At 39.2% G+C, this 23,510-nt stretch overlaps 1 protein-coding gene across 1 annotated transcript; it reads right to left on the bottom strand.

The window, feature by feature from the left end:
• Positions 1-20,687: 20,687 nt before the first annotated feature.
• On the bottom strand, positions 20,688-22,773 carry LOC121639760 (tripartite motif-containing protein 16-like). The gene has a single exon (XM_041985230.1). The coding sequence runs from the start codon at positions 22,527-22,529 to the stop codon at positions 20,964-20,966; it is 1,566 nt and encodes a 521-aa protein (XP_041841164.1). The 5' UTR covers positions 22,530-22,773; the 3' UTR covers positions 20,688-20,963.
• Between the last annotated feature and the right edge of the window lie 737 nt (positions 22,774-23,510).

The raw sequence follows: 23,510 nt of genomic DNA, 5'->3' as shown, positions 1-23,510 counted from the left end.
GCCTCTGATTTGAATGGAAGGGTATAGGAGCAAAAGTAGACTTTTGCTCGCTTGGAGAGGCGTAACTCAAAATCTATAAGTCCCAGCTCTGTTATGCTTGGTTCTATTCGAAGCCAACTTAAATTCCTCCCTTTTGATGTATAATTTATGTCTCTACAATGAAAATTGTAGGAGTTATGAGAATTTGTTTGAGTGTAGGAACAGGCTGAAAAGCTAGAGGGCGCTAGAGTGACAAGAGATTTTGTTGAAAATCAAGATTTTGATGATTTTTAAACTTCCATAACTCCCAAACCGTAAAACATATCGGCAAAAAAAGTCATTTTAAAATAGCCCAATCCGTTGTGAGTTGTTTAAAGTTTGAATGGTGTTTCTAGTGTAGATAAATTTATTGAGGTACTCATCAAGGGATGGCTTGGGTGTGTTACTTATTTTCATTTATATTCTTACTCTGTTAATTATATCTTATCTTTAAGCTCATATACTGACTAACAGGATGTTCCTAGTAAAACAACATGTGGAATGTTACCCCTAAGGGAAATTTCTGGGTCAACCGGAGTTCAGAGGAAATACCTTGTGTGTGTGTGTGTTTTCTTTGTCCCTGTTTTCCAGATCAAAAGAAACCACTGAATGGACGGGTGTCATAAAGAGGGGGGTAGATATCTGCTTGACTGAAGCTGACCCTACTTTTGCAACTGCACCATTAGTCAGTAAAACTGTGTATAGAAAGGAGGAGGAGCTGTAATATATAAGGGTCCAGGGATAGAAAGAAGGGGTCCTGTCTGTTGTGGGCAGCCAGACATCTCTTATGTCTGTTTGCCAGGGATAGATATGGACCCAGGGCTCTGTAATTTGCACATTTCTCATATCAATTGTAATTAATAAATTAGTCAACTGAGAGAAGTAGTCTGTCATATTTTGATCCATCAAAGAACACGCAGGAGAAGACCCTAAAGAAGAAGGTAGAAAGAAAATGTGTGGAACAGTACCGTATTAATTAGGAAAGTGGGAAATTAGTACCTGCCTATTTTAATACAATGGGAAGAAGTACCTGTTCTTTGTTACTTGTGCATTTTTAAGGTTTTCTCTAACACTAGCTGAAAGTATGTAAAAGTAGTAGGAGTTGACAGCATTCACACAATAATAAAGAAAAACAGGAAAACTATAGTGTGAATGCTTAACAGCATTCACACAAAAACATAAATTTAAAACAACTTCAAAGGTGTATGTGCATCATACTTACCACCCCTTCACAATGAAAAATGTGACGGGGTGGTAAATTTTAGCATAAAATGGCTGCCAGTTCACTACATGGTAAGCTAGCTGACTCAGCATATCTGATTTCAACTTGAAATATCATTTTATTTCTATTTATTGTGTTTTTTCTTTCAAAAGAAAAAAGTTTTGCTAATATATTTTGCATGACAGTATGGCTACATTAAACTTGACGGTTCCCATCCAACCTCTAAAAACATCAAATAAACAATATACAATAGCCTGCTTTTCAACTTGGCTCCAATAGCGACTCACATGATGTCATTTCCTGTTTGTGATGCTATCTAAAATAAGAGTATATTTTTATAGGCAAAAGAGTAAGTGTGATGGGGTGGTAAGTCATTCTTTTAAATAAATATAATTAATAGCATTAATAGTATCAATTTCATCATGAAAACAAAAAAAAATTATTTAAAAAATATACATTTTTGTTGATATGTTGCAAATTCCTTGTTGGTCATTGTGGATTTGACAAAAATGGCCATGTGCTAATTAAAAATAATGAAAATGGAATATTTTTCTTTTAAAATAACATTGTCTCTTATTATGTGATTAAAAACAAATATCTTAACAGCTTGAAAGTTCGGAAATACAGTTGGACACAGTTTTGTGGATTTTTAATCTCATCAAATTTTGTGGACTCAAATGGCACCGTTTCATAGAATGACCCACACAGCTGATCTCTAGCTGAGTTTCCATTCCACATAGAATTGCACAAAACCTAAATATCACAATAAAAAACTGGTAAAGGAAACACCAAAATTTCTCAAATATACATACGCAACATACGCTCTTATGAGGTAATTTTTCAGATGTGTCAATATAAATGTATAATGCAAGAGTTCAACGTCACCGTGCATGAACACGCCCCTGGATGTGACAGAGGGGGTCATGTGACCAGTTCATTTCTAGTAAAGATGGTGCGGTTTGTATGGATGGAGAAAGCTACAAAAATCTTAATAATTTAAGAGAAAAATATAACTTACCTCCTTGAGAGCAAACAACAGCAAAATGCAGTTTTAAAAGGAATTAAAAATCTTCTTCCTCCTCAAAGTGGAGTCTCATGGGACGAGACTTTACGAGAATAACAAATTATGCTCTAAACTTCATTCAATGGAAACACGTGCAAACTGAAATTGTACTTTGTCAAAAATTTTTAAACATTGCTTTTGTTTAGTGAAAAACTGTAATGGAAAAGCAGCTTCTGATCTCACAATTCAAAATAAACATTTGAGAGCTACTTTTCTTTCTTTGTGCAGTTAGAAGAGATTATATATGAGGATGATCTGAGACCATTTTTTTCTGTCTACCCAACTTTGTAAATTAAAATGTTTTGAGTGGAATTGTATATGTACTTTGTGTGTTCAGACATATAGATTTTAAAACATGGAAACAGTTAATTAAGGCGTTCATTTTTACATAGTTTTCCAACTATGTATTTATGGAAATAATTTTACTAACAGCCTTGATGAGAAGGATTTCTTACAGGGAGAAATCATGCAGTCACTGGACATCAGAATGAAACTCTGACTAACAAAGGTGTGTCTGCCGTTTTTATCCAGAGCACAGGAAAAGACTAACAATAATAGGAGATGGACACCAAAACTTCTGTGTTTGAGATCGCTCGTTTTGTGGAGACAGGTGTTGTCTGAACACGTTGAAAACGAGCGTATGTGAACCACTAGAAAAAGTTTCCCTGGTGCAAAGGTTAAACCTTTTACTGCACCTACAAAAAGGGTTAGAGGGGCCAGGGTTAGGGTTAGGGTTACTGTCTTTCAATGACTACTTGTATCTACTGTTACAAGTTCAATGACCTCATATTTCTCTGTACATATGATGGTATTTTCAAATGTGTGATTTCTATTATGTGATTGGTAGAATTTGATCATTTGATGTTTTCTTCATAATATTGTTTTTGTGTGAAAATATTGATGCAATTGTTCTTTGGGTGATTAATATAAAATAAAGTTTTATTATAATCATAAGAAGGAACGTGAGAGAAATGTTATTTAGAGCTGTATAAGTTTAGACGTCTCCTATATATACCAAACAGTTTAAGCTCAGAATCTTTTCAACCGTATACCTGCATGTTCAAACATAACTATGTACAATAACTTCCTGTGTTTTTAGCAGAAAAAGAAGTGTTGCATCAACAGAACTGTTTCTATTCTGTGGCCTCGGCCACAGAAGTTTCAGTTCCTCCCTGAACCCTGCAGATAAAAAACTGTAACACTCTGTTAGAGCACATTTAGTTCTGGTTAGAACTGCCTTGTGTTCACGTAAGACAGACAACACCTAACGTGATGAAAGAATTAACATTTCATGATTCTACTTAAAGAACCTACATTCAACATTCATCATGTTTCCAACAATTATAAATGTCGTCTGAAAGTTTAATATCCATCATTTTTGGTGAGTAGTGTATACTTTAAGCAAACTAAGCTAGTACAATAACCTCCATTAAGAAAAGGAAGAAACCTATAAATTAATTCTTTATAAATTGTTACATTGTGAATTTACATATTCTTTACTAGATACATATCCACTTACATACACACACACATGTGTACACATACATACACATGTATACTGTATATGAGCAGGGAACATATAAATAAGCAGGTTATTTACGACATATAAATATGAACTGAAGAACGTGTTGAAGACCACATATTACACAGGAGTGTGAAGAGTGCATGTGGTGTTAGGAAGTGTGATGGAGGCCTCAGCTCTGGGGAAAAAGCTGTTTCTAAGTTTGTCTGCATTTTTATAGTCGGTTAGTGCCTTCCTGATGGGAGGGGAACAAAATGGAGGTGTCCAGGATGAGTTCTGTCCATGCTGATGAGCTTAGCTTGTCTTTGTAGGCAGAGGTGCCACTTGCCAACATGCAAACCAGGCTAATAAGGCTGGTCGATCCAAGTATTGATTGTATTGATACCACGCCAAACCAACAGTAGGTTTTGTTTTTGTTTAGGCAATTTGCACTGATGACTTCATTTTCCCAAACAATTGTGTGTGATGAAAGGTGTGAAAGTAACTTTACTGCATATGATAATCACTCATATTTACTCATATAATAACCACACATACAATCATTATACTTTAAATAATTTATTATTGTTTATTTATTTATTACATTACGTTTGCATACTGTGTGTTTTCATTTTACAGAATATTGAAGTTATTGCTTTTCTGCTGGGTTATTGTGCTTGTGTGAGGTCAGACTCTCTTCCAGGCCTTGGATATGGGAAAGTTGAGACTGGTAGTTGCATCTGCTAAGATAATAACCGTTGTTTAGAAATACCAGCCTGTATTTCAGGCCTTGGGTGCCGGGACCCTTTTCTGAGAACTGGAAGACAGGGGTGCCACACCGTCTCCTTTCACTCGGTTTATCAGTTTGTTGTTGTTGACCTTCTGCTGGAGATGGACTGAAAGAACTGTTTTCTTTAATGGAGCAAGCCAGAGTTCTCTGCTGACTTCTCTATAGGTCAGACGACCGCTTTCCACTTGCAATTAATTTTGTATTCTGTACTTCTCCTGTAATAAACTTTATATTCTTTTACTCATGCCGCACTCTTGGTAATTTTTCTATTACAAAGGCAATAACAATTATTTGAATATTTTGTTACATTGTTGATGTTGTTATTTTATATTGTTTTTTAAAAAGCTGAAATTTAAGGTCTTCTTTGGTTTGCCATTCAGTTTGTTAGTAAAAGATTTTTTGTTAGACAACAATCTTTGATCATGATAATAATAATGACATATAATTAAAGGCAAACTCATTAAATAATTGTGAAATTTTAAGCAAAAAGTATCAATATCAATATCTATATTGGTATCAGCGATCGTACCTTGGATTTACTTATTAGATCAATACTAAAATTTGCTGTATCACCCAGCCCTACAGGTAAATGCTTGGGGCACGAGTCAGAAGGAGGCCTCCATGGGCCAATTTTAAATCAAGACAGAGCAGTGACAATGTGGAGAGCTCAAAATGATAGTGGTGCTCCCCAAAGAGAACAGGTGTCACGGTTATGGGTTTTCAGTTCATGTTTTGGATGTTTGGTCATGTTTAGTTAGTTTTTTTCCCTTGTGTGCTGTGGTTTTCTGTTTCTGCCTCGTTAGAACACCTGGTCTGATTAAGCATCACTTCACTGTGTCCTGTTACTCCCTCTGTGTATAAGTACTCCTGGTTTTCTGTTATTCCTTGTCGGATCCTCACTATTCACGTATGCCTGTTCCCTCTGGTTTATGTTATTCTGTTTTTCCTGTTTTGGATCCTGAAAATAAACCCTTTTTTACCCACAGTAAATCTGCCTCCTGCCCTGTCTACCTGCATTTGGGTCCTCACCACCTCCTCCGCCTACCATACATGACAGTAGGTTTATAAAAATTAGAAGTTCTCTATCTGGCACTGACAAAAGAAAGCTAGAATAAACAGGAGGAGTAAAGAAGAGAGCAAGACATTGGTGAGTAGTGCAGATAATACATAAGCTAATTCAGCTCAGTCTGTCCTCCAGATACTACATGGCTTTCAAGGCTGAAATAACTACAGATAACTTGGATCATATCAAATTAAAACTGTCAAGTTCATATTAACTGTAAAGCTAAAAAGATTAATAATTCATAGGCCAGAAATCTGAAATGCACTACTGGATGAAAGTAATTGTGTGCAAGTGGTGTTTTATTTTCTATGTTCAGTATGCTTTCTGCTTCTGAAAACTACTTCTGTGCTGTATTAGCTGTAAATGTAATCCTGAAGTGTCATAATGCAGGTTTCAGCAAATAGTTTAATCTTCCGTATTGGAACTAGATTAAGACAAGACAAGACAAGACAAGACAAGACAAGACAAGACAAGACATACTTCATTCATCCTCAACTGGGGAAATTCAGGTGTCCAGCAGCATATAATCTTTGCTATAATCAAGCACTCTCACTATCATACAAAACCACAACATGACAACAGTAATTAAAATAATTTAAAAACTACTATCGGTATTGATAAAGTGTACAATAACATGATTTATTGTGAAGTCACTGCAGCTGCTTCTCTGGGCGACCACAGTGTCATGCAGGGGGTGACTATTGTTCTTGAGAATGGCCTACATCAAGGGTGGCCACCATCAGTCCTCAAGAGCCACAATCCTGCAGGTTTTCCAAATTTTCCTGCTCCAGCACACCTGACTCAAATTAAATGGATCCAATAGCTGATAATGATCTGCTCAGTGACTCATTAGTTGAAGTCAGGTGTGTTGGAGCAGGGAGCAAGTTCTCCAATCAGGGCTGCTGCTAGTGCTCTGGGGGCCCCAAGAACAACTGCTTTGTGGCCTCCACAACAACAAAGCAGGGACCCAGAGTCAGTTTGATTAGTTTATGTGTCTGTTGTTATTGTCCTTGCTTTTCAGGACAAAAATGTCCCACTACGTCACATTAACCTCACATAAAAAAATAAATAAATGAAAAATAAAACTGACAGCTATTACAAAACATACTTACGCATTCTGTGATGTTCAGGTTTCATTTTCCAGATTAATAGTGAAATGAGTGATTTTTACTGTTCACTACTAAAGTCAAACCCATTGCAGGGCTTTGTACAGAATACAGTTTTATGCACAGTGGTGTTAAAGTATCTACTTTAATGTCAGAATTCTGACTTTTTTCTCAGAATTCTATTTTTTTATTTATTTATTTATTTTTTTTCTTCTTCAGTGGCCCTAATACTCTTCCGTAGGTATCACCCGGTCTGCATATTTTCACTTGAGAAACATTTCTCCCCCCACTTCTCACTCCTCTTTGGTCTCCTCAATAAATCCCTTCAGAAACTGCAGCTCCTCCTTGTACTTATTGCTTTAGAACTATTTTAATGTTCTTTTGTACAGTGTCCTTGGGTGTTTTGAAAGGCGCTTTTAAATAAAAATGTATTATTATTATTATTTGTTGTGCCTGTGCACTTTCTATTTTAATGGTTACTTCAGTGTTGTCCTGTCCTGTGATCACCGTGGGACAGTGGGAAATGTAATCTCGATTCCTTTGTATGTCTTGTACATGTGAAGAAATTGACAATAAAGATGACTTGGACTTTTAATTTGACTTTTAATTTATTTCTTTGTGAGAGTACTACAATACAGTACTACAACAGAGATGGATAACCATCTGTCTCTATTATTATTTAAAACTGCTTTTATTTGCTGGATAGTTCTGATGGCATTTCAACAAAAACAAAGGATTTTATAATTCTTATGCATCTATTACCACTACCCCCTTAACCAACTCCTGAGATTACCAGCACACCCCACGTAGGTCTTAAAGGGTTAAAACATCACCTTATGACTGACTAATAAATAATTTAATTCAGTGGCTCTGCCTGGACAGAGCCACTGAATTAAATATAATAAATATAAGAGAGGTTGCAAGTAACATAGTGCAACAAAATCCAGGTATAGAGATTCATGAAGCAAGACGTCACGCAGAGTCAAGCTATTCTTAGGGTGATGTGATGAGTAGTCTGACAATTTCTGGTGCTGTTCTTGGAAGTTTAGTGGGTCCAGTGGGAACTGCAGTAGGAGCTGCAGCGGGACTGACTGCAGCTACACTGGCAAAGAATAGATGTATTATTCAGTGATGATCAGAAACATTAGCATGGAGACATGAAAATACCACAGTAACTTTTTATCTTGATTGTATAAATCTTTGGTTTTTTCACATTATTCTGGTTCCTATCTGATAAGGTTTTAGGGTTTAGTTTAAGTTTTATTAGTTGTATTTACTAACAAACTGTTTTCTGTTATTATTACAGACGAGAAGTCTCCTTATTTGAGTAATCATTATTTGTTATTGGTAGCATGATTAATGATGCACATCTGAATAGAATAGCTAAGAATAGCTGTTTTATATACAGTGTAATTTTAAGCTGTTGATCAGTCTGGACCTTTACCTGCTGATGTCTGGTGTTAGTTCAAAATTAATATTTGCCGATGTTTATTTGTCAGAAGATGTTTTGTAAGAAGATGAAGTAATGGGAATATATTCTGTGAATAATGGCTTGAACATGTTTTTTAATATTATTTCACCTGTACTTTAGATTTGTTCAAACATATACATACTGTATTAAAACTTGTTCAAAATTACTTAAAAGATCATGATTTTTTTCTTTTGACAACCGTACAACAAAACCCTTACAATATAAGGAAGATTAATTCAGTATATCTGCCACAGATAAAGTAAATCCTTCATGTCTTCATTTGCATTTGTGCAAAAGTAAAACTTAAGTGAGAGTTAAACAGGTGACCTTTCTCATAACAATTGCCCCCACCCCCCGAGACTTTTCTCAGGAGCCGCTGTTATGCTGAAAACAGCATGTCTGCAGAGATTAACACGCCCATCATGTGACGCACAAAACTAAACTAGTGAAATCTACTCGTGTCATTGTAATAATTTCACATCTAGAATCGATGTAGCTTTTATTGTTTTTTATGGCAATACATTATTTGAGAGTTGTACTTTAGGAACATTTAGAGCTTCCTCACTGAGTAAAACTTTCTTTATTTGCTTCAATAGCTCATTTAAGAAGTGAAACTTTTTCTGTCCAGTGTTTTTGGCAACGTTTCCGTCACCTATGTGAAGTTAGCCTATGACTGGTTTAAAAATGTGACATGACTACACGGCAAAATCTTCCACTCAAATGATGCAGAAATTATTTTTGGGTGGTCAAAATATGACAAGAAGAGAAAACAACAAAAGCAGATTATGGTTTATATAGCTCTCCACATTTTAATGGCTAGTAAGTCACATGTATGAAACTCACACTGATGAGTTAAAATAGAACAATTATAAAGTAGGAAACAACATTTCAATCCCACCTCGTTGTATTTAAGCTCCAGGAGGGGATGCATTAAGTGGCAGAGCAGATTTAAGGCTTGTCAAGATTTGCATCCCCTGATTTATTAAGTCAGTATGTAAGTTACATGTAAAAAACTCACACCGATGAGTCAAAATAGACTAGTTATGATGTAGGCAAGGCAAATTTATTTGTATAGCCCATTTCATGTACAAGACCTTTCAAAGGGCTTTACACAAAACATAAAGTCATTAAAGCAAGGTGCAGAAAAAATACCAGTGTATTAGAAAAACAAAGATTAAAAAGATAAAATTGATTACATAAAAACAGCGGGGAAAAAAAGCTCAGATAACGAGATAAAATTAAGATTTCAGCATAAAAGGACCAGACGCAGATCTGGACTTCTAAATAAAAACTAATGAAATGACAAAAACAACAACAATGAAAGCTACATCGATTATAGATGTGAAATGTCTCAGAAATTATTTCAGTGACACGAGTAGATTTTACTGGCGCAGTCGTGTGCATTCACACAATCGGCATTGCCAACTCCTCAAGTAGCTACTAGCTTTCCTAAAAGTCACTAGAAGTCTCTAAATGATGTCATCACCTAATTTGCATGCAATAGAATGTTGCCGTGGAGAGGAATGTTGTGGGCAAAAATTGATGAAAAGACAACCTAAAAATGTTTAGATCATCAAAAATTAATAAAATAAAATAATTCTGTCAATATTTTCTTTATTTTTTAGTTAAGTTTTGTTTTGTCTTGTTTTTTAATTAGGAGTCTGCAACATGCCACAATACTTTTAACTTTAAAATATTTTTGTCCACACTCTTCATTGATAGGCATTACTCTGATGGTAAGCCAGCGCAGGATCCTCCAGCAGCAGCTTTGTACGTTTCATTTTCAGCCTGGTCATGAAACAGAGGTGAACGTCGTCTGCTCTCAATGCAGCTGCAGCTGCTGCAAGAAGACCAAGCCTCGTATGAGCGCTTTTGGAAGGGGGAGGTGTCTGCGCAGCACCCGCTTTTCACTGGGAAGAGTAAACTACGTTCATTCACGTCAGTCTCCAAAAGTATCCAATACTACCAGAAAAGGTCACTAGATATATTCACTAGTCGCTTTTTTGGAAATAAAAGTTGCTTGAGGGGTCTGAAAACTCGCTAAATATAGCAAAAAAGTTGCTAAGTTGGCAACAGTGATGCTAATCTCTGCAGAAATGCTGTTCTCGGGCTAATCGCCGACGAACCTTTACTTCGACATTCATAGACCCTGAATTGAGTCACAGCAATTGTATTTAATAGACATGCATACGAAGAATATGAATATATTGTATATGCATGTCTATGGCTGCACAGACCACCGCCGTCTACTAAACTGCCTCATTTTATGATTCTTTCTGAGGATGTACCTTTTCATGATCTCCTCCACCCTCGTCCTGTTTGCTGTTGCCTGAAATAGACGCCGAGCTTAGAGTTTAACTCTGCACTGCCTCTGGTGGATGTATTGTCTAATTACCATGACAACGTGAGGAACAAATGAAAGTATGAGAGCAATGATATTATGCGTACATAATGGAGCATAGATGGGCCTTAAGTCTACATGTAGAGTTGCTTAGTGAAATCACAGGCGCTGATGCAAGTTCCTTTCTTCTTTTCTGCTTGGTGAATAAAAATGTCCGAATGCAAGCATCTTACTTTGCAGAAGATTTATTACTGGTTAAATGTCGTCTTGATTTCTTTTGCAATAATCTACAATGAACATCAATACATCTTTATCAACAATCCAAAACATAAACAGTGCAGAACCCAACAAGAGTACAACAACAACAGTAAAACCTGTGTGCTCTCTCTGTGCACTAACACCTGTACTTGAAAGATAATTCATCCTTATATGGTGCTGGCCATTACATCACAAGTGAAACCTCTTGGACCAGTTTTTGAAATGGCTCCTATGGGGCTCAATGCTGTTATGAAAGAGTTTCCAAACACCCAAAAATCTCTGTAATTTACAAACTGATTCTAACCAAAGTTAACAATGATGCTGCTAGACACTGTAGTTTTTCAAATTTATTCACCACCTGTAACTAAACCATCAGAAGGAAGAGTGTTAAAAAAATCCACTTGGTAAAAGAAGGCAAAAACACCAGAGATTGAGTAGAATCGACAATTCTTTGTTGAGCCAGTAATAAAAAAACAATACATTCCTCTCGAGAGGAGGTCTGTTAGCCTTAAATGCTGATCTCTAATACACAAGGTGTCGAGTCCTCAGGTTCAGCCAAAAAGACCCGCCTATTTTAACTAGCCCCCTCTTTTTATACTGTTACAATCATCTGTGACTATGTGTGTGCATGAGTTGTGCATTTTTCATGTGAATGTGTATTTTTGCAAAGGTGTCGTCCCTCCTCCTTCCGGGAATTTGATTCCTCCAGGTCCTCCTTCTGCGATGCGTCAGAGCTGAGGGGAAAGGAAACAATTCTCCCTGTCCTGTTATCTGTGTGTCTCTGTGCCTGACTCCCTTCTGCCTGTTCCCACAGTTTTTTACACAAAAGCTGTTCTTTAATCATTTTTGCTGGGTTACTGGGAAATTCTGCTGTGCTTGGAGTGAGTGGATAAGTAAGCTGTTTTCAAGTTACAAGGCAAGCCACAGCTTCATAACCTTAAGTTACGGGGGGTAAGGAAATATAAAGAAAAATAAAAATCAGCCAAATAATATCATAAGTTTGAGTTAGATTAAGTAAGGGAATATAAAAAGATTAAGTAAGGGAATATAAAAATATTTACAACAACACTGCTGTTAGTACTATAATGAGTGGCCACCCAACACTAACTTGTGGTTTATTATGACCACTGTTCAGATAAGTGGGTTTTAATTTTGTTTTCTGGTTTAGTTTTTGTTAGATTTCAGTTTTTTATCTCGTCTCATTTTATTAGCACTTGAGTTTTCAGTTAAGGAAGGCCAGTTTGTCTGTAAAGCACATTTTAAGACAATGCTTTACATAAAACATTAAAAGTATTACAGATGTTGCAAAGAAAGCATTAAAAGTAGTAGAAGGCATCAACAGATAGCTTGGTTTCCAGCTCCACAGGTCAACAAAGGTCGACTCTCTCCAACATGGACTGGGGAGGACTTCATTAAGTTATTTACGAGACCTGGGAAATTTCTGAACTTTAATCTTCTGCAACATAAATTTGCTTTTTAATTAACAACCAAAGGATCCCAGATGCAACTCCTCATCCCAATGTCCACTTTTGAAACTGTCTCTTTCTTAACTGGTGTTTTTCTTTCACTGATAAATGAAAACCCCCTTTTCCAGGCAGTGGACACACCGAGGAACGTTTATCTTAACATTCCAGAGGGTAATAAAGTGTCTTAATGTTTCTCTGTGTCCCAGCACAGAGAAGACCAATACTTTGTTTGTGTGAAGATTAAAGATTATATTTCACTAGTTTAAAATGTTCATTTAAATATATATATATATATATATATACATATATATATGTGTGTTTTATTTTGATACCATTCACATGCATATAATCATTATCAATTTGTACAAGGTTTAATCAACAAGCTTGATTAATTGGTGACCTGAAACTTTATTACAGTGTTTGTGTGAGATATAACCTTTTTACTAGTTTCTTGTTTTTTCGATGATTCACTGATGGATTTTAATGATGTCTCATTTAAGGCTTTAATAACTTGGATATATAGATATATTCACAAAATGTTTAATTTGATAACTCTTTACCAAAATGATCAGACCAGCTCTCTATCTGCTATCTGACCCGAAACCAGCCCACAAGACTGTTATTGGTCCAGATAATGGTCCCACATCCTTTCATGGGGCGGTCTTCAAACTAACACTTTTGGAACTCAGAACAAAGGTTTGAGTTTTAGTTCTCTCTTCCTCGTTTGGCCTCTTCCTCTTTTGGTCCTCGCCGCTTCAAGTTGACTTTAAGTTCTCTGCTCTCTCCAAGTCTTCAACCTTCCTCTCCAGACATGGCTCTCTTCCAGAGTTAGGACACTTGGTCTGAACGCCAGAGAGAAAGAGAGAGATGCTGCCAGAGAATTAAGTTTGCAGTGATGTGAAGCACATCACCCGATCCAAGTTAGTGCCTGCATTCAAGATGCACGATCAATTTAGTTCCTTTTTGGACTGATTAACGCCGTAGTTCATTCCTTTTTCCAGCTAATACTTCGCTTTTCTTTAGTTGTGTTTTTTTTAGCTTTTGGACTTTTAGTATTGTTCCTAAATTTTGATCTTTACTTTGGATAACTGGTTAATGCAGGCTGACCACAGCTTCAGAACCAGAGCTACAGTTTCTTTTTGGACTGACCTAAAGCTGGACATTTTTCATCTTTTGCCATATCACCGCAAGTCATTCACTGTCCATCATCCCAGCCGAGCCGCGGGAGGGTCCTCATCGCAGAGCTGCCTGATCCAAACCTTCAGACCACCGCGTGATGCACCTTCTGGCCTTCTGGAAGTCGCTAGGGATCCAAACCACCTGCGCCAACTTCCTCACTTGCCATTAGAGTCACCACAATGGTCGTAAGTCTGCTCGATCCAAACAGAACTGGACGAGTCCTGCTGGGATCAATTCTCTGCTTTTCTGCTCAAGAATGGTTGGTTGTCTGACAGTGACCTTAGTAGTTCTACATTTTAGTTAAACTTCCAGCTTTAACAGATGAGATTAAGTCTTTCCCTCTTTTCTTTTAGGATTTAGAGATCTTTTTTTCAGTCCTGAACCTTAGTTTAATTAACACTGCAGGTTAATTAACTTCTGTTCATTACTTGCATACATTTAATTCATTCTGACACATGACATTGAAATAAGATTTTGGTTTGAACTCCATATTCTGCATTTTACAATGTTTGATTCATTTTTCCCATGCGAAGTCCTTTGTAAATATTTCCCTTTCATTTATGCCTTATTAGTTTAGTAATAAATATTTCATATTTATCCTAAACTGGTCTGGTTATTGTGAACTCCTCCTTTGAACCATGTTATGGGTCCCTTCGACGTAAGAATTCACGTTATTAGCGTCCTGAGACTGATTGATTGATAACTGATTGATTTGACTAGCTTGAATTAATTAATTTATTAAATTAATTAATTTAGTTCTCTAATGGTGTCCACACAGCCATTAGATTAGAATAAAACTATCTGTGTTGTGGTGCCCTGAGGTAATCAATACTTAATTTTATGAAATTATTAAAATTAATAATTTTATTAAACATCTTTAATGTTTAATGACGCTAAACGCCACAGACGCATGAGATAACAAATGTTTTTAACCTGGATTTAAAAGTGTTTACATTTGGTGAGAGTGTAATCTGAGAGTGTTTGTTCCACTTGTTTGCAGCATAATGAGCTGGACACACGGGAGGCGACGGCGCTCCTTCTCCATTCACATGGGAGCTTGCGACGTGACACAAGAAAATAGAAAAATGTTAAATTTTTGTCCCATGGCACAAGAACCAATCAGAAAGGGTTTCATTGACTGACCAATGAGCTTAAAGCAGGCTAGGCCATGCAGTCATCAAACACTTTCAACATGGAGGAACACATCATTTTAGCTGTGTATGACTTTTCCCTTGCTTTACAATACAAGCAAAGATCATGTAAAAGACAGTCGCAGGGGCGCCAGGGTGAATTTGTCTGAACGTAGGTCCTGGATTCAGCTGGATTAGGCTTGAGGTCTGCCATCAGCTGATAATATTCACCACGCTGTTTCCTTGTTTGTAAAATAGGATGAACCCTGGGTTGTCTTTCTCTTTTGTGCCACAGAGTCAACAGATTTCTGTCAATTTGAACAAAATCTTCTGGCTATTCATCTTTGAAAATGTAAAAATTTCTGACAATATCATAGCCAATCAAATTTCTTGGAGAAAAGCGATCTGAGAGGTCGATGCACGACACTACCGCCATCGCTTCTGTTTGTCGCATCCTGTAGTTTCACCAGCGTGAGTTTCGCCTGTTGCTGACATTGGTGTGTCGAGCCCATAACAGCTAAATGCTGCTACTCCATGTTTAGTCTGTACTCTGGTCTGGACTAGTTGACCTGAGTCTTTGGATCTAAGAGCTCTGCCAGGTTTATATTATATCAACGCATCACAGACGTATTCTGGTCCCAAACCATTATGAGATTTGTTAAGCGTTGGCATGGGCGTCGCACCCATGGGGGATGTGGGTGTTTTAACAAATTTTTTATGGTAAGTCCAACACCCAGACTTGTTTTGCATTTTTGTTTAATTGTCTATTTTTAACTTGTGTGCAAACAATGCTCCAATCTCTCATCCACACTGCGGAACTCCCTTTTTATTTTTTTATTTTTTTTTAACCTGTCCTGTCCTGTGTTGTGCCGAACAAATTTGCTTTGTCAAGGGGAGGTTTATGGATATAAGGCCATAAGCCTCACCTTGACCTGGAGGGGACAGAAAAAGGAGGAAGACAGCAAAAAGAAGCAAAAGGGAAAGCAGAACCCTCCCCTCCTCTATGCCGTACCCATAAGCACTCACTTTCACACAACCACATCCCACATAACCCCCATGGGGGACGTCCCCGGCGGACCAGAGGTCTCCACCACCACCTCCAGCCACCCCCCATCACATACCACCCAGATGCAACAGATTGGGCATCCCCCAGGTCATTTTTCTACAACAATACCTGTCATAACCTCGGGGCCATCCATCCATCCTGTTGCTCTAGACCGCCATCCTGGACCTTAGAGCCTCATTCATTCATTCAATAAGTGGGAACACACCCCAAACTTACCTTTCTGGTAAGTTCCTTTGTTAATAAAGCGCTTTATGACCAGGATCCCCTGCACCCAGAGCGACTAAAATGATAGGACCAGATAGTCGCTACATAATTTATAAAAAACAAACAAAAAACTAAAACTAACACTAAAAGTAATGAAAACTAAACTAGAGCTAAGCATTTTAAAAAAAAACGAAAACTAATAAAGACTAGAAAATTTGCTCTATAAACTAATTAAAACTAACTGAAATTGAAAATAAATAGATAGATAGATAGATAGATAGATAGATAGATAGATAGATAGATAGATAGATAGATAGATAGATAGATAGATAGATAGATAGATAGATAGATAGATAGATAGATAGATAGATACTTTATTGATCCCGAGAGAAATTCAAGCATCCAGTAGCATATACATACATTAAAGGTTAGTACTTGATATTAGGGGGTTAGTACTTAAGCATAACTAGACTAATTTAAAATTAAATAAAGGCAACGGTAGATAAAGGAGACAAAATGGTTACAACTATTGTACACTCATTGTAATGTCTACTCATCTAGATGTGCTGTGACGCAAAAACACACTCCGAGTTGGACCGAACAAGAGTCATTATTATGGTCTATGTACATATATACTGTACAGGTGATCAAGTAGGTACATATATTGACAGTAGTAGTCAAACAAGGTGCATGAGTGAAAAAGTGCAGGATGTGCAAAAACTGCTGAAACAGTGTTTACAAAATGAGACAAATGTGCTTACAAATGAGAAAAAGGCAGATGTCCATAGAAACTACTCAGACTATGGTTGTGGTTGTGATCCCTGCGCCCTCAGCGAGATGTTGTACAGCCGGATGGCCCGGGGTACGAAAGAGTTTCTGAGTCTGTTGGTGGAGCAGGTCAGGGACGGTAGTCTGGGGCTGAACACACTCCTCTGCCTGCTTAGAGTTCTGTGCAGAGGGTGAGAGGGGGAGTCCAGGATGGTCAGGATCTTGTCCAAGGTCCTCTTTTCTGCCACTGAGACCAAAGAGTCCAGCTCTGTGCCCACCACAGATCCTGCCCTTCGGATCACTCTGTCTAGCCGTGCTGCATCCCTTTTCTTTATGTTGGCTCCCCAGCACACCACAGCATAGAAAAGGACACTGGCCACCACAGTCTGGTAGAACATCAGCAGCAGTTTCTTGCAGATGTTGAAGGACCTCAGCCTCCTTAGAAAGTACAGGCGGCTCTGTCCTTTCTTGTGGATGGCGTTGATGGTCTCTGACCAGTCCAGTCTGTCATCCAGCTGCAGTCCCAGGTACTTGTATGAACTGACCGACTCCACCTCCACACCTTCTATGGAGACGGGCCTCAGGTCTGATCTGTTCCTCCTGAAGTCCACCACCATCTCCTTGGTTTTGGAAGTGTTCAGCTTCAGGTGGTTCGCCCTGCACCAGCCAACAAAGTTTTCCACCAAACTCCTGCACTCCTCCTCCTGTCCATCCTTAATACATCCAACTATGGCAGCGTCATCCGAGTACTTCTGCATGTGGCAGAGCTCAGACTCATACTGGAAGTCTGATGTGTAGATTGTGAACAGGACAGGGGAGAGCACAGTGCCCTGTGGTGCTCCGGTGCTGCTGACCACAGTGTCAGATGTGCAGCCACCCAGTCTAACGTACTGTGGTCTCTCTGAGAGGTAGTCCACAACCAGGAGACCAGATGTGAGTCCGCTCCCATGTTATGCAGCTTGTCTCTCAGAAGAGTGGGCTGGATGGTGTTGAAGGCGCTGGAGAAGTCGAAGAACATGACTGCCATTGTCCAAGTGAGTGTGTGCCTGGTGAAGGAGGTACAGGATGGCGTCCTCCACCCCCACCTTAGCCTGGTAGGCAAACTGCAGGGGGTCCTGGGCGTGTTGAACCTAGGGTCTGAGGTGGTGGAGCATCAGCCGTTCCAGGGTCTTCATCACATGTGATGTTAGAGCTACCGGCCTGAAGTCTTCTGGTTGACTCGCGTGTGGCTTCTTGGGGACTGGGACGAGACAGGATGTCTTCCACAGGGTTGGAACTTTCCCCAGACTGATGCTCATGTTGAAGACCCGCTGGAGGGGGTCCCCCAGCTCAGCAGCACAGGCCTTGAGTAATCTCGGGCACACCTTGTGAGGACCTGCTGCCTTACCAGGGCGAAGTCGTTTCATCTCTCTGCTGACTTGCTGACCCGTGATGGTGATGGGTGCTGTGGCGCTGCCTGTGTCCTCCTGCTGGCTGATGATGATGGGTGGTGGGCGGGTTGGGAGAGAAGGGGAGCTGTTGAAGAACTGGTTGAACTGGTTTGCTCTCTCTGTGTCCCCTTCTGCTGTGCTGCGGCTCTTCTTGCAGCCTGTGATGGTCTTCATCCCTTCCCAGACCTCCCTCATGTTGTTCTGCTGCAGCTTCTGCTCCACCTTCCTGCTGTAGGACTCCTTGGCCTCCCGCAGGCGAATCTTGAGCTCCCTCTGTACCTGCTTCATCTCCTCCCTGTTTCCATCTTTGAACGCCCTCTTCTTTCTGTTGAGGACCTCCTTGATGTCGCTGGTAATCCAGGGCTTGTTGTTGGGGAAACAGCACACAGTCTTAATAGGGAGAACAGTATCCCTGCAGAAGTTCACATAGTCTGTGAAACAGTGAGTAACCCCCTCAATGTCCTCACTGTGTGGCTCAATGAGTACGTTCCAATCTGTGGAGTTGAAACAGTCCCTCAGAGCCTCCTCTGCCTCAAGGGTCCACTTCCTGAAGGAGCGGGTGGTTGTAGGCTGCCTCTGTACTTTTGGCTTATACTGAGACTGGAGATAGACCAGGTTGTGGTTGGACTTTCCCAGTGGGGGGAGGGGTATGGCGGTGTATGCATCCTTAGTGTTTGCATACAGGAGGTCTATTGTCCGGTTCTGCCTGGTAGGGCAGTTTACAAACTGATTAAAGTCCTGCAATGTATTGTCCAGTGTGACATGGTTAAAGTCCCCAGATATTAGGACGAACGCGTCTGGATGTTGTGTTTGCAGCCTGGCAACGACGGATTGAATGACGTCACACGCGGTGTCAGCGTGTGCCCGTGGAGGAACGTAAACAACAATGGCGATGGTGTGGGAGAACTCCCGTGGCATGTAGTATGGTCGGAGACTCACCTCTAAAAGCTCCGTGTCCTGGTTGCAGACAGTCTCCTTCACTGTAACATACCCAGGGTGGCACCATCTGTTGTTCACATACAGTGCGAGTCCCCCTCCTTTCCTCTTGCCACTGAGCTTACAGTCCCGGTCCGCTCTCACCAGGTAGAATCCAGGTAGAATCCAGGTAGATCCACGGTGGTATCGGGCGTGCTGCTGCTCAGCCATGTTTCAGAGAAACACACTAAACTCTGCACTCTCTGTAGGTCCTCTGGGTCTTAACGAGGGCGGCCAGCTCGTCGATCTTGTTTGACACAGAGTTCACGTTCCCCATAACTATCGAAGGAACTACGGGCTTGTATTTCCACCGCTTTGCCTGTAGCTTAGCCTTTAGCTTCGCTCTAGCTCAGCAGCCGCGATACGGGCGGCGCAGCTCTGCAGGTATGGGGTGAACAATGCCGGCTCGCCCCATTGTCCGTAGTTCGAGTAGCTTCTCCTTAGAATAAACAAGGATTCTGCTACAACTTTGCCTCTCCAAATACTCAACAGTCAAAACAAAATAAAAACTAAAACTAATAAAAAATCCAAAACTATAATAACCTTGCTTGTGAGTAATTATCCAAGTCAGGAGCTTAAGTAAAGAGAACTGGACTTGTTTTTCTGGCATCTTTAAGACATTTTATCTCCCATCTTAAAGGCTTCTTCAGCTCTGTACAGTTCTCATTTTTTCTTTTTAAATGACCAACATTGTCCATTAAGATTTTAAAAGATGTTTGTAATTTTCTGGTTTCAAACAGCATCGGACTTGGAAAAAAAATAGTCAGCCTTTTTCAGTCTCTCTAAAAAAAAATCCAATTTAAACGATGACACACTAAACATTGCAGGTCTTGAACCTCATTACGTACTACATTGTATTTTACTGCCATCTAGGACTCATCTGATGGTTCTACAGCTGACAGACAGTTAATAACAGATTCTTATTTTGAGTTTCCATCATTAAATTAGTTCATTCTAATGTTAAGCAAATAGATAATTAGCTGTATATTAAGACACTTTCATGTTTTGATATTAAAAACTGAGACTTATTTCAATCATACGTGGTGGTGGACAAACACCAGTAATTACTCTGTCTTTACCTGCAGAGGTGTGCTGAGGTCCTGGAGGAGAAGGAAGAATCCTGGAGCAGCAGCTCCGATGGATCTTTGTTTATTAAAGGATTTGTTCACTGTGTGCAAATAAAGTTTGTACAACGATCCACATGTGTGAATATTTGCTGCTGCATTATTCAGCTTTAAGTTTGTTCCTTTTTAAACAAATTTTAATACCAATCCAGCAGATGTGAGTTCTTTACAGCAGCTGCAGAAAACAAATTATTTTTTGTATTTTCACTGGTAAAATGTAGAAATTATGTCCATCATGATCATTAGAATTAAATAATAGATTTTATTAGAATATTTCACACAGAAAAAAGAACAAATCTTTGTAGTTGCGCAGCTTTAAAAATGCCTGAAAGAACAGAAAACAGTTCAAACTCTGATAATTTAACAAACTAACCACTACAGCGTTTTATTTAACCAAAAATAATCAATTAAATCCACAAAAAAAAAGAAAAAAACTACAACAAGATTGATCAAATATTCATAATTGAACATGTAAAGTTCTATTAATTGATTAAACTGATGTAATTCTTTGACATTTTAATGAAGGAAGATGTATTTTATCTTAACATTCAGTCCACCCCAAACTTACTGGAGCAGTGAGGCCAGTTCTTTATTTTAACTCTTTGTTTTAAACGTTTGGGTTTGACATGAAGTTCATTAAAAGAGTTTTTAGAAAACACTTTTGGATTTCAGGCATTTAATAAACTTTACAATATTTAAGATGTTACGGCTCTTTGAAAAAAATTAAAGAAAACAGAAGAAAATCCATCATGTCTAAACACAACCTGCCTGAAGCTGCAGTAGTTTCTCTATTTAATGAACTCAGCAGTGGTTTTTAATCCTAACCAGAGTCCAGCATAGAGCGGCTGAGTGAATGTGGTCTGGACTGTGTGGAGGAGAGTCATGGTTTCAGAGACGCTGTAGAAAGACAGAATACCTGCTCTGTGGTCCAGATACACTCCTATTCTGGAGGAAGGAGGACCTGAGACTGGAGTTTGCACTTTGTTGTACAAAAATATGGAAATATTATTGTCACAACATAATGACCAGGATTTATTGTTCTGTCCAAACACACATTTATCTGAGTTTCCTGATCTGCTGATGTTCTTGTAGGCGACTGCTACATAGACAAACTTTCCTCTCCACTCCACCTCCCAGTAACAACGTCCAGTCAGACTCTCTCTGCTCAGGACCTGATTCCAGTGAGTGAATCTGTCTGGATGACTAGAATAAGACTGTTGTTGATTCATGGCTTTTACTTTTCTGTTTCCCACAGATAATGACAAGCATGGATGTGCTGTGTTTGGATCCAGTGTGATTTCTGTTGAATATTTTAGGAACTCATCTCTGCTCTTTGGTTCTGGTTCTGGTTCAGACAGTAAAACATCCACTTCAGTGGCTGCCAGTGAGATGTTTGTCCATTTCTCTGTCAGGATGTCCTGTAGTTTATCTCTGGTCTCTAACACAGCTGCTGTCACATCCTCAAAGTATCTGAGAGGACGAATATTGATGCTGGATGAGTGTGTAGACTCACTGAGTGCTGACAGTGAGGGGTAGTTGTGTAGAAACTGGCTTTGATCCTCTGTGTGTGAGAGCTGCTCCAGCTCGCCGTCTTTCCTCTTCAGCTCAGTGATCTCCTGCTCCAGCTTCTCCTGAAGCTCTTTGACTCGACTCACTTCAGTTTCCTGCTGGGATCTGATCTGCTGCTTCACATCAGAGCTTCTTTTCTGGATGAGACGGATCAGCTCAGTGAAGATCTTCTCACTGTCCTCCACTGCTTTATCAGCGGAGCCATTGATGGCCTCCACCTCCTGTTGAAGCAGCTTCACATCTTTCTCTCCGTCCTGGATTCTCTGCTGGATTTGTTGTCGACTCACCTCCAGCTCCTTCTGCTTCTCAGCTCTTTCTGCTGCAGCTGAGACTGTTTCATGACCTTTATGTTCATCCATTAAGCAGAGATAACAGATACTCTGCTGATCAGTACGACAGAAAACCTTCATCACCTCATCATGACGAGAACAGACGAGCAGCTGGAGTTTAGTGGAAGCCTCAACTAGTTTATGTTTTTTAAAAGTAGAAGATTCATAATGATGTTGGAGGTGTTTCTCACAGTAAGAAACCAGACAGACCAGACAGGACTTGATGGCTTTCAGCTTCCTCCCAGTGCAGACATCACAGGCCACATCTTCAGGTCCAGCATAGCAGTGATCAGCTGGAGCAGCTTGGAGTCCAGTCTTCTTCAGCTCCTCCACTAACTCTGCTAACAGGATGTTTTTCTCCAGGACAGGCCTCGGTATGAACGTTTTCCTGCACTGAGGACAGCTGTGGATTCCCTTCTGATCCTCTTCATCCCAGTGGGTTTTAATACAGTCCATACAGTAGCTGTGTCCACAGGGAATAGCCACCGGATCCTTCAGTAGATCCAGACAGATGGAACAAGAGAATTTTTTCCGAATCCATCTTCTTTCTTTGCTGCTATGTTTTACAGATCGACACAAACCAGCGTTTCATCAGATTCACTTCTTCCTACAATCACAGACGCCCAACCCAAGTTTCTCTTCTTTCACTTTCAAACACTGATCTTCAGTAGTTTGACTTGTCAGCTCTCTGTTTGCAACACAGAGATTACACCGATCCCTAAACTGTCAGATCTGTGAAAGAGGAGGAACCAGGAAATACTCTGCTGGAGAGAAAGGAGGAGTTTGTTTATTCCAGGAAATGAAGCAGTATGAGTCTGTATTTCAGGCTTCCTCCACCTGCTCTGGTAGCAGTTTGATCTGTAATCTACATGGAAAACAAAGCTTGTGTGCAACTATAAATATATATATATATATATATATATATATATATATATATATATATATATACGTTTTAGGAAACATTGAGTATAATAAATTTCATGTTGAAGCAGCACAACTATACTTAAGATTAATTTCACGTTGCTTTGTTTTAGGTTTATCAAATTAAACCTTCACTGCAACCCTTTAAAAATGTTCTATTTTTTATCATTATTAGAAGTTAATTGAAAGATTTTTAGGAATATGTATTTATAAATGTGAGGATTAAAGGGTTAAACCTAATTTAATTCAAATTAAATTAAAAATATGTTCACAAAGGATGTTTCAGTCTCACCTGTTTGTCTATTTTCCTGCTCTTGTAGAGGAACAATCAAACAAAACCAGGTTTACAAAGTCATCTTAATGGCATCTTGTACTGGGAGTGGTTGGTTACAGTTAACCAGTACAACCTGTTCATACCAGCAGCTACTGATTGGGTGGAGGTGGTAGGTTGAGGTCTCAGCTGGTTGAGTTGCTGCATCATGCTGTCCTAACCAGCTGAAAACATTCAATCTTCCC

Source organism: Melanotaenia boesemani, chromosome 5, assembly GCF_017639745.1.
Source record: "Melanotaenia boesemani isolate fMelBoe1 chromosome 5, fMelBoe1.pri, whole genome shotgun sequence".
Taxonomy (NCBI): domain Eukaryota; kingdom Metazoa; phylum Chordata; class Actinopteri; order Atheriniformes; family Melanotaeniidae; genus Melanotaenia; species Melanotaenia boesemani.
The sequence above is the reverse complement of the archived record's forward strand: the minus strand, read 5'-3'. Positions and strand labels throughout refer to the sequence as shown.